The sequence below is a fragment of the Cherax quadricarinatus genome, chromosome 17 (genome assembly GCF_038502225.1).
Source record: "Cherax quadricarinatus isolate ZL_2023a chromosome 17, ASM3850222v1, whole genome shotgun sequence".
In the NCBI taxonomy this organism is placed as follows: domain Eukaryota; kingdom Metazoa; phylum Arthropoda; class Malacostraca; order Decapoda; family Parastacidae; genus Cherax; species Cherax quadricarinatus.
In genome coordinates this window covers 38074237-38086319 of record NC_091308.1, presented here as the reverse complement: position 1 = coordinate 38086319, position 12083 = coordinate 38074237, and the positions used below count along the sequence as shown (strand labels likewise).

The following is a 12083-nucleotide window of genomic DNA, read 5'->3' as shown; positions in this document are numbered from 1 at the left end:
TTTTTTTTTTTCAACAAATTGGCCGTATCCCACCAAGGCAGGGTGGCCCAAAAAGAAAAACGAAAGTTTCTCTTTTTAAAGTTAGTAATTTATACAGGAGAAGGGGTTACTAGCCCCTTGCTCCCGGCATTTTAGTCACCTCTTACAACACGCATGGCTTACAGAGGAAGCTAGAAAGAAAATAGAAGAAAACCCAGAGGGGTGTGTATATATATATATGCTTGTACATGTATGTGTAGTGTGACCTAAGTGTAAGTAGAAGTAGCAAGACATACCTGAAGTCTTGCATGTTTATGAGACAGAAAAAGGGACACCAGCAATCCTACCATCATGTAAAACAATTAAAGGCTCTTGTTTTACGCTCACTTGGCAGGGCGGCAGTACCTCCCTGGGCAGTTGCTGTTTACCAACCTACTACCTATAATAATAAAATATACTCTTTAACCCTTTTGGGGTTGGTGCCGTACTAGTACAGCTTGCACGCCAGGGTTGGTGCCGTACTAGTACGCATAAATTCTAGCACCTTCAAATCTAGCGAGAGAATGCTGGTAGGCCTACATATGAAAGAATGGGTCCATGGTCAGTGTGCACAGTGTAAAAAAAATCCTGAAGCACACAGTGCATAATGAGAAAAAAAAAAACTCCGACCATGTTTTTGCTTTAAAACAGCGACTTTTCAGTGTATTTTCGTATGCTATTTATTGTTGTATTCTAGATTTCCTGGTCTCATTTTATAGAATGGAAGACATATTACAGAAATTGAGATGATGATGATTGGTTTCACAATGTAAAGTACCTTGAAATTGAGCTCAAAGTAGCAGAAATGTTTGATTTTTGCCAAAGTTCAAAAGTAAACAAATCATGCCACACGTCCAATACATGTCAACTGGTGAGTCTTATATTCTTTTACAAGTGCGCTGATATTATTTATACCATATCTACACTAATGCAGTAGTTTGCATAACAGTAAGTCTTCTATTTTTTTGTGAAAATCAAAATTCAAAGTGGAAAGCAAAAGAAATGTAAGAGGGGTCTGGGGATGTGACCGATGAACAGAAAAAATTTTATTTTAGTGCCAGGAATGTCTGTCTTGTTTATTCTGGACCCTGTTTGGAAATTGGCATCTTTTGAAATTTGTTTGAAATTGGCAAAATTGCCAATTTCTGACCACTTTATTGGATAGTTGAAATCGGTAAATGGGTGTTTTCTTGTACTCATTCGATAGAAAAAATGGAGTTCTAGTGAAATAGTTATGATTTTTGCCGACTGGTACATTGGAATTGGCCGAAAATAAGGCTCAAAGTGGGCGAAATCGCCAATGCGTAAACATCGTCGAGACCGCTAACTTTGCGAGAGCATAATTCCATGGAAATAAATGGTATAAAGTACCGACACAATGGATATATAAACACACATGCAGTATAACGTGATCCTTTATTGATAACAGTTCGCTCACACAGTGGGCTTTTTCAAGTCACAAACAGATCTGCCTGGGGTGGAAGGTACGCGAGTATTTATAGTCAGGTTCAGAATGTTGAGGTCAGGTGGAGAATGCTGCATCTGATGATGTACCGAGTGGGGTTATAGAGTCTAAAATCTTGGGTAGCTTGGAAGGGAGATTGGATAAGTTTGTGAGCAGACCTTCTGCAGTGTTCTTCCATTCCTATGCATAGGAATGGAAGAACACTGCATTTTTTTTTTTTTTCTCAACAAGTCGGCCGTCTCCCACCGAGGCAGGGTGACCCAAAAAAAGGAAAGAAAATCCCCAGAAAGAAAATACTTTCATCATCATTCAACACTTTCACCACACTCGCACATTATCACTGTTTTTGCAGAGGTGCTCAGAATACAACAGTTTAGAAGCATACACATATAAAGATACACAACATATCCCTCCAAACTGCCAATATCCCAAACCCCTCCTTTAAAGTGCAGGCATTGTACTTCCCATTTCCAGGACTCAAGTCCAACTATATGAAAATAACCGGTTTCCCTGAATCCCTTCACTAAATATTACCCTGCTCACACTCCAACAGATCGTCAGGTCCCAAGTACCATTCGTCTCCATTCACACTGCATGTGTGTTTATATTTCCAGCATAATTCCATAAGTTTTCCATCAAATTTCATACTCTTGGTGTCATTATGGTCGGGAAAAGATTCTCTATCATTTCATAATATTTGTTTTTTTTCTGAAAAATTTCCGACCCTGAGAACAACTTTAGGAGAGGGCCTGCTGACCCTGAAAAGTTTAATATTAACAGCATTTACAAAAGTACAGAGACAATCAAATTGGTGGGTCATGTTGCCTCTCATGACACTTAGGAAAAATGAAAGATGCTAAAATCTCAAGGCCATGCCTTGGAAATAATAAAAAACCACCCTGGAGTTTACTGAGATCCCAATACTACATGACTGCTCTCAATAATACTATTATTCATTTCCAAGTGCTCTCAGCTTATCTCCAGTGTCTTGATGCACTGCAGCAACCTCTGGTAGGAACCCAGGACACCCAGAGCACCTCTTACCTTCTGGGCACCCCAAAAATTTGCGCAACATATGCACCCACCCACCTGTTTCTAACAGTGTTGATCAGGGAAGAGAGAGGAGTGGAGCGGGTGGGTTGGGTAACTGCCTGTAAAACCCTCACTATCACATACAGAAAACAAGAGAATCATATTGTTAAAATAAAATAATTTATTACTACAATTTTCTTACAATTAATATCAGTTAACATGTATCGATATTTTTTACAAAATACGAGATAACTAATTGAGATGAGCATTATTTCCTATGGTGCTATATGTAGTATCTCAGCCTCCTCAACAGACTTTAACAGTTCATCATGGCTCATCTTTCACAAAAACTGCCTTAAAATTCTAAATTATACTCATAAGCCACAACTCTGCTGCTATCTACATAACTCTGCCCACCTTATGGACTGTAAACTGGATATTAAAACAAACTTCAACTTTGAAAGCTAAATTAACAGCATGTCTATGCACTTGGAATCTGCTATTGATTTTGGAATTCACTAATTTTAAAGAAATACAAAATACTACTTAGCACATTTTGAAAAATATAGCTCGTATCATAGATCCTGTAGGCCCTAAAATTCAGAACATAGACCCCCACTTTACAAAAATGCAGTAGCAGACCCCATAACAAAATTAAATAGATACATTAGCATACAGGTCTTTGAGGGAGGATGGGAGGGTACTAAGAAAGATGTTCTAAGCAAAAGTACTTTATCATTGATTGTACTTTCCAAAGTGCTTGTGCTCTGATACAAAATTCTGTAAACCTTGGCATAAAACTTAAAATAATGGGCAAAATTCACTGGGTAAATTGTACTTTTAACTCATTTATTTTTAATGTTTATTGCAATGTACATAATTATATTATGTATGAAGTTGAGTATTATGTATACAGTAGTTTTTGCTAGTTTGTAATATTCTGATTTAACAGACACTCAGACAATCTTCCCTATTAGCCCTTTCACCCTCAGCCCCATAATATTATGGCTTGCAAGCCAGTGTCAGTCCCGTAATACTACAGAATTCTAGCAGCTTCCAATCTTGCGGGAGATAGCTGATAGACCTACATATGAGAGAATGGGTCTGAGTGGTCAGTGTGCACAGTATAAAAAAAAGATTCTGCAGCACACAGTGCATAATGAGAAAAAAAAAATGGGATTTTGGTTGAAAACAGTGGTTTTGCGGTGTATTTTCGTATGGTATTTTTTGTTATATTCTTGTTTTCTTGGTTTTATTTGATAGAACGAAAGATATATTACAGAAATAGAGATGATTTTGAATGGTTTACAGATTAAATGTATCTTGAAAATGAGCTCAAAATAGCGGATATGTTTGATTTTTGCCGATGTTCAGAGAAAACAAATCACGTCACGCGTCCAATACACGTCAACTGGTGAGTCTAATATGCTTTCACAGATGTGCTGATGTTATTTATACCATTTTTACAATAATGCAGCAGTCTGTATAACAGTAAATCTACTTTTTGTTTGAATAAAAATTCAAAATGGAAAGCAACCGTAAGATAAGAGGGGCTTGCAGATGTGACTAATGAACAGAGAAAATGTTTTTTTAGCCCTAGGAATGTTTGCAGTGTTAATTCTGGACCTTATTTTCAAATTGGCCTTCCTTAAATTTTGTATGAAATTGGCCAAATTACCAATTTCTAATCACTTTATTGGGAAGTTGAAATAGGTAAATGGGTAGTTTCTTGTGTACTCAGTAGAACAAAAGGAGTTCTAGCAAAATAACTATGAGTTTGGTCAACTGGAACAATGGAATTGACTGAAAATAGGGCTCAAAGTGGACAAAATTACTGATATGTAAATATCGCCGAGATCGCTTTCCAAGAGCATAATTCTGTAGGTTTTCCATCATATTTCATACTTTTGCTTCATTACCATTAGGAAAAGATTCTTTATCATTTCATAACTTTTTTTTTTTTTTTAACACTGAGAAGCAAGTTTGCAAGCAGGGGTCTTGACAGTGAAAGGGTTAATCTGTTATGTTGAGGATTTGCTGTCCTCACATTCGTAGGTTGACTGTCACTAGTGGTAGATATACAAGCTTGTATAGCTTTCTCAACTATCCTAAGTGTACAAATGTTGAGATAATTTACTGAAAATTTAGTTCCTTACCTATTTTCTTGATTGTAATCAGTCTTGCTTTGATTTTTTTTCTGGTTAATTAACAGAAACAATGGAAGGGGAGAGTAAAAAAAAAAAACAAGTTAATAAAAAAGTTAGCAATTTGGAAATTCCTTGACAAATGAGGAAGGTGTTGGTGTTGTTGCATTTCTGAAGAATGCAAGATAGTCATTCTGTAAAGTTTTATGGTTTAGATATTCTGTTTAGTATAAGCAGGATCTAAACCAAGCAGCAAATACTATGTATTGTGAGTGAGTGTACTGTATAACCCAGTGTAAGTTATCAACTGATTTTTGGCAAAGTTTTCATACTTGATGTGCTGTAAAATAGCCTGTAATGCAAAATTTGATTCCGGTCTCAGCGATAGATTTTTAAATGTACTATATACTGTATATTTCTTTCAAAATTATATATAGTCCAATATCTTCATAGTGTAACTTTGTCCTTGTTTCTGCCACCAAAATAAAGTGGCTATTCCAACCACTATTCTAGCAAGTCACTCAAACGCAATATAGTCTTCGGCAAAATGCCCATTCCTGGTGTTGAAGTTGCCTACCACACTTGAATTCCCCAAAACTAGTTCTCATTTTGGTAGCATGCCAAACTAGTTGTAGACTTTTTTAATGGTAGAAACCAGGATAACTACATATCAACTTTTGTTTCTTGTTTTTTGTGCATTATTTAGTATGTCCTGTTTTTATCAGATTTTGATGAATCAGAATTTGGCATACTCCTGGTCCCGTGCATCTCAAATAAGGAGTTGACTACCTGCAATAATAAATAACAATGCACCCTAGTACATAATTGTGTTTGTCAATCTGCATTCATAAAGATGAAATTCAGAAATAAATCGCCACATTTATAACAGTTTACAGAATCATACTCTTGTTTTATTTACTGTACTTTACACTGATTTGGTTTTATTTATGAAGAATTTAATCAAGGAAACTGACCATGCTGGATCAACTTTCATTGTTTTAAAGCAGTTTTATGAGGATTCTGCATTTTCTGGAATGTGTGATTATGGTGTTATTTTTTTCATCAAACATTGCTCAACTGAAAAACAAATCACTGATAACTTATGAAATCCATTTTTGCCATGGGAATGAGGACATGCACATAAAAGTACAACATAGATTTTCCAGCACTGATAGTCCAGAACCATACAAATTTATGAGCAGGAACTTGAAATTTCCTCCAGTAGTGTATTGACCACCAAACTGTACATTACTTATCCAACCCCAAGACCATGGAATACTGCACTCTCTTAAAGATGGAAAAATCAGTAATCCGGAAAAGCTCAAGAACCAGGTCTGGAAAATCAATGTTGTACCTGTACTATATTTTTTTGTATATGATTTCAAACATGTTTAATATATCTTTTAGGAAATTTTCAATATAAATAAATTAGTACACTCAGTAGAGTATACAGGTAATGGATGTGTTCCATGATGTGTACGACTGTAAACACATTAAGTAGAGGGATAAAAGAGTGGGAGGTGCATGGGCTCAATTGTTTGGAAGGGTTATGTGACCTAAAAAAAATTAGGAATCCATGGCTTAGGGTATGTATGAGAGGACAGTATTTTACTGTATAAGTGGGCATTAGATAGGGTTGTATGAAGTTGTGGCTGTTATCATTGGAATCATGAAAGAAGTGAATGGTAGTGTTAATTTTCAATATTTGCTCCTTGTTGATGACAGAGTGTTTGTGAGAGATTCTGAAGAGACATTGCAAAGGCTGGTTAAAGTTTGGGAGTGCTTGTAAATGTAATTTGAAAGCAAACATAAAGATCAAGGTGAGCAACTCTAGGAAATGACGTACTATGAGGAGTGTGGAGGAAGCGACTATTTATGCATTTGGTAGTTGATGTATTGGCATATAGGACCATAAGTGTCAAGTCAAATCACAGAAATGAGGGGAAACCCAGGTAGCTGAATCACCTGTAGAAAGCATTTATCAATGGATGCAAAACGGGTAATTCATAAAGTACATGTATATAGTGGTACCAACACATACATTTGGGTGTGAGGCATGGTGTTTGAATGTTGTAGTTGAGGATGTAGACAGTGATGTCATGTCTGAGATCATTGCTTGGTGTGAATGTCATTCAAAGAACAAGGAACAAAGAAGGAAGATAGTGTGGTGGTGTATATTACAGGGAGCAGAAGAGAGGTTGTTGAAATGGTTTGGTCATTTAGAAAGGTTGAGAGTAAGATACTTTACCCAGGTGGGTATGTAAATTTGAGATGAATGTAATGATTAATATTTATGATTGGGCTGTATAAGTGTATTTCATGCATAAATGTACGCAATTACGAATTTAAATAATTTTGAAGTATAAGAATATCTTTAGAACTATCGCTCAGACTGGAATAAAATATATTTTAAGTTAACGGAGTAGCACTGTAAACGAGAAATTTTTCAGCAAAATCAGTGGGTAACTTTATGAGAAACTTGAGTAAGCTTAAGCATAGACATGAACATAAGGCTTTTGGAGACAACATCCCTATTGCTGTACTGCATTATTTAATTTTTAGGCAAAATTATAGCAACAAGTGAAGAAACTTAAGAGTTGATTTTTCTGGAAAGTAGTTGTGGGTTAATATATAAAGAAAAAAGATTTAATCAGGGCAATACTTCTGACATTTTAATTTCAGTATATGGGATATAATTTTCATATCCCTTTCTCATTTCAACAAGAAACTGACATACAACTTGTACAGCCTGATTCCCAATGAGTACATAGTATTAAAGAAAAGAATCTGAGAATATAAAGGTATGAACACTCTCACTCGGCTTAATTATGTAATTATCACTCACATAGGTGTAAATATCTTCACTGCAGTTACACAAATAAGTAACTTATAAAATTCTCTTGTATATGTAAATCGCACAGTAAATAATGTTTAACTTGTAAAGATTTTCAAATTAAATTATAACAGAGAGAAGGCTTTTCATACTTTTGCTTTTAATCCAATTTCATGATAATAGACAAAAGAATGAATTTCATAAGTTATCGTTCACATTTTGTGAATATTCTTTGTGCACAGCAATGTTTGATGAATAAAATGATACTAATTATAAAAATCACATATTTTTCCAGAAAATAAATGCTGGATGCCCTGCGTTAAGAAGTTTTAGATATTTTAAGTAATTCAAGAATACACACACTTTGGTATGTATTCATAATTCTGTTATGTATAAGGTAGAGTTAGGAGGGCTCATTGGTTGTACCTTTCTTTTAAAAGAAAATTTATATAAAGATTTGTATTGAGGTATTTTGAGATAGTAGACCAGAGCTACTTCCTTTGATCATACTTTTACTGTTTAATCATGCCTAGTTTTTTACATGTTGTATATTCAATATAAGTGAAGCTAAGATTTTAAACACCTGTTTGTTTTGATGCTTATAAAGACAGTCTCCTTAATAATAAATTACCAGACAGTCAGCATATTTTTAACTTGAATTTCAATTCTTAGATTAACTGGCTTAGAATTTTGGTGAAGAATAGTACTTTTGTGATCCTTTTACTGATGTTCTTTGTGGTGTCCCTTAATATTCTGATTTGTACTTTTTGGCCTTTCAGATTGATTTAATCCCAATGATTAATAAGGCTGGTTGTGAATGTTTAAATGAAAGTGATGATCATCCCTTTATTCAAGCACTGACTTCTGCTGGTGGTTACTTGGAATCTGATACAGATGAACAGGTAACTGCAAGAAAACTTATTTTGTAATAAATGTATTTTTTTTTTTTAACACGCCAGCTGTCTCCCACCGAGGCAGGGTGACCCAAAAAAAAAAAAAAACTTTCACCATCATTCACACATAATCACTGCCTTTGCAGAAGTGCCCAAATATGACAGTTTAGATTTCCCTCCAAACAACCAATATCCCACTTCCCTCCTTAACCCTTTGACTGTCGCAAGCCCCTTTCTGAAACTGTCATTTTATGTCGCAAAATATTCGAAAAAAAAATTATTTTTTCTTGTGAAAATGTTAGGATTATTTTACTGAGTGTTTTAAGCCTAAAAAAATATTTTTGCCATCAGTACTTAGTGAGATATAGAACCGCAAAGTTGGCAGAAAGTGAGCTGCGTACGGCAACAGCGGCGACTGCCGCCTGCCCGGTATTCTTTTATTTACTCTAATTCAAAAGTTTCTTGTATTTTCCAATATTTTTCTTTTCCAAGTAACTTATGTGGCCTGTGAGACCAATGTAATGTGCATTGTTCAAATATACACTCATTGTTTACAACACAATAACTGAACAAACTTTATCACTATTAGTTTGTGTATACACTTTGTTTACACAAACAAACAATACAAAACAATGTTTATTACTATTGTTCCATAATATATATACATATGTACAGTCACTGAACACTTTCCTAGAACTGCTGCAGTTTGTGGAACTCTTTGAAACATGGGTATATGCAGAGTGGCACTTGACACTCCTCACACATAAAACGAGTGTCTCTGCGTGTTTGTGGGCGTTTTGTGGTATGTGTACATACATAACACCTCTTCTGAGCATTTTTCTTGGAAGTAGTAGGAGGCAGTTGTATCGGGTAGTGATCACCAGGCCTCAAACGAGATGGCGTGTGTTGGTAATTTCGTGGGCACTGGTCTATTGCAGGTGTTGCTCCTTGGTACTTGGCGATTATTTGTCTGATTAATGACAAACAAAAATCTCCATATTTTGGTGTTTTGTTGGTCCTCAACTTGTATAAGTTATAAGCATTTAGCATGGAGATATCAACAAAATGGAAAAAAAGTTTTATATACCACTTATAACTCTTGCTTACACAATCAGCAAACCCAATCTGCATGTCACTTTTGTCCACTAAGCACATACTGAGATTGTAGTCCATGACAGCTGCAGGCTTTAGAATGGGTTCATTGGTCTCTCTGTTGTGCCTGCCAGTGTGTGCCATTTCGTTTGGTGAACTGATGTCAACAATGTGACATCACGTTTGTCATGCCACTGAAATGCCATGATGTCATTGGCAGCAAAGGCTTGCACCTCACCTCTGCGAGTGCCAGCGTCATGGGGACTGGGAACAAACTCGTCACCTTCCTCCCAATCCCAGATGCGGTCTGCTGGTGGGTTCTGGATATTGTAACGTGGTTGTCGTTGTGCAGTTGTGGTTGTGCAGGTTGTGGTTGTGTAGGCTGTGGGAGTGTGGGGTTGGGTGAGGCTGGTGGTTGTTGTTGTGGAGTCAGCAGCGTGAGTAGTAGTGTGGCCCGCTGCTGGTGCCATATGGGTCGTGCCACCATCACTATCACCACCACTGCCTGCTGCCTCACTCACATCATTCATACCCATCATAACAATATCGTCCTCTTCACTATCAGGTCGTGGTGTAGGGCCACGGGATGTGCTCCCAGAGTTACTCCTCCCCCTTGGAACAGCATATGAAATACAGTGGACCCCCGGTTAACGATAGTTTTTCATTCCAGAAGTATGTTCAGGTGCCAGTACTGACCGAATTTGTTCTCATAAGGAATATTTTGAAGTAGATTAGTCCATTTCAAACCCCCAAACATACACGTACAAACGCACTTACATAAATACACTTACATAATTGGTCGCATTGGGAGGTGATTGTTAAGCGGGGGTCCACTGTACTACCAGACCGCATGCTACGTCGTACATACTGCCGCTTCACTGGGGAATATTCACCCTCACTGTCACAATTAGAACTGCTTTCAATAATGTTGAAATCACTATCACTATCACATTCACTGTTAACATCTGGGTCTTGTACATGGCCAAATAGTTTCCTCTTTCGTCCTGGTACAGGTGAACGTGAGCGTGAACAAGCCGGCCCAGCACCTGAGGTGGAAGGTCGTGGGTCATCTGGGTTTTCATCACTATTACGTCATCCTGGGCACTTTTTTCGGTCACACTCACTTGAAAACCGTGGAATTCACTGTCACTGACACTTTCATCGCTGCTAGAGCTATCACTTGTTAACAAAAGATCTCCAATCCGCCGAGGAGTGAGGTACTTCTTACTGCGAGGCATGGTGAAAATGGACTACCAAGATGTCATTCCCACAATGCACCGCTGAGTCCCAGATTTTTTTCACAGGGTGCACACCCACCACTGAGACCCATTCTCTCTCATGTAGGCCTACCAGGCCTTTCCTGCTTGATTTGAAGCTGCTAGAATTTGTGTGTATAAATACATCAGAAACAGTGGCGCGTAAGATGTATATATACGTCGGAAGCAGTCAGTGGGTTAAAGTGCAGGCATTGTACTTCCCACCTCCAGGACTTAAGTCTGGCTAACCAGTTTCCCTGAATCCATTAACAAAATATTACCCTGCTCACACTCCAACAGCTCATCAGGTCCCAAAAACCATTCTTCTCCATTCTCTCCTTTCTGACACGCTCATATGTGCCTGCTGCATGCCCAAGCTCCTTCCACACAAAATCTCTCTAACCACCACTCACCATCCTTTCCTACTATGACCCCTTCCTCTTCTCCCCTCTCGGCAAAATTTGTTGACAGTGCCTCACCCACTCTATCATTTGCTCTCTCCTTTTGCACTTCCTTGCCACTCTTTTTGCTTCTCTTTTACTCTCCATATACTCCACCCTTATATCACTTCTGCATTGTAAAAACCTCTGGTAAACAACCTTTTTCTCATTTATCACACCCTTTACCTCATCATTCCATCAGTCCTCTTTCCTCCTGCACCCATTCTCCTATAGACACAAACTTCTGCCCTACATTCTAACACTGCATTTTTAAAACTACCCCACCCCTCTTCAGCCCCCATACTACCTATACTCTCACTAGCCCTCTTTTCTCCCAATAGTTGCTTATATCTCACCCTAACTTCCTCCTCCCTTAGTCTATAAACTTTCATCTCTCTTGCTGTTGCTGTTTTCCTTTTGCCCCATCTGCCTCTTACTCTAACTGTAGCTACAACTGAATAATGATCTGATATATCTACTGCCCTTTAATAAACGTGAACATCATGAAATCTGTCCATCAACCTTTTATCCAATACATAATCTAACAAATTACTTTCATTATGTGCTATATCATATCTTGTATATTTATTTATCCTCTTTTCCTTAAAATATGTATTACCTATTACCATACCTCTTTCTATACATACATGTACTTTAATTAAAGGTCCCCCATTTTCATTTACCCCTAGCACCTGAAACTTCCCTAGTACATACTCCCTTCTCATCAGTTTTACCCACTTTAGCATTTAGGCCCCCCACCACATGTACTCTCTCACTTGGTTCAAAACTCCCCATGCACTCTCTCATCATCTCCCAAAATCTCAGTCTCTCTCCCCTCTACATTTCTCTCTTCTCGAGGTGCGTGAACACTATAACCCACTTTTCACATCCGACCCTTATTTTACTCCAA

At 37.4% G+C, this 12083-nt stretch overlaps 1 protein-coding gene across 2 annotated transcripts in view; it reads left to right on the top strand.

The window, feature by feature from the left end:
* Positions 1-12083, top strand: part of Txl (Thioredoxin-like) — a 105195-nt gene that overhangs the window by 77095 nt on the left and 16017 nt on the right. For both annotated transcript variants that reach the window (XM_053773424.2, XM_070085950.1), the window contains one exon: positions 8272-8394. In XM_053773424.2, coding sequence (XP_053629399.1) covers positions 8272-8394 — 123 coding nt within the window. The remainder of the gene's footprint in view (positions 1-8271; positions 8395-12083) is intronic.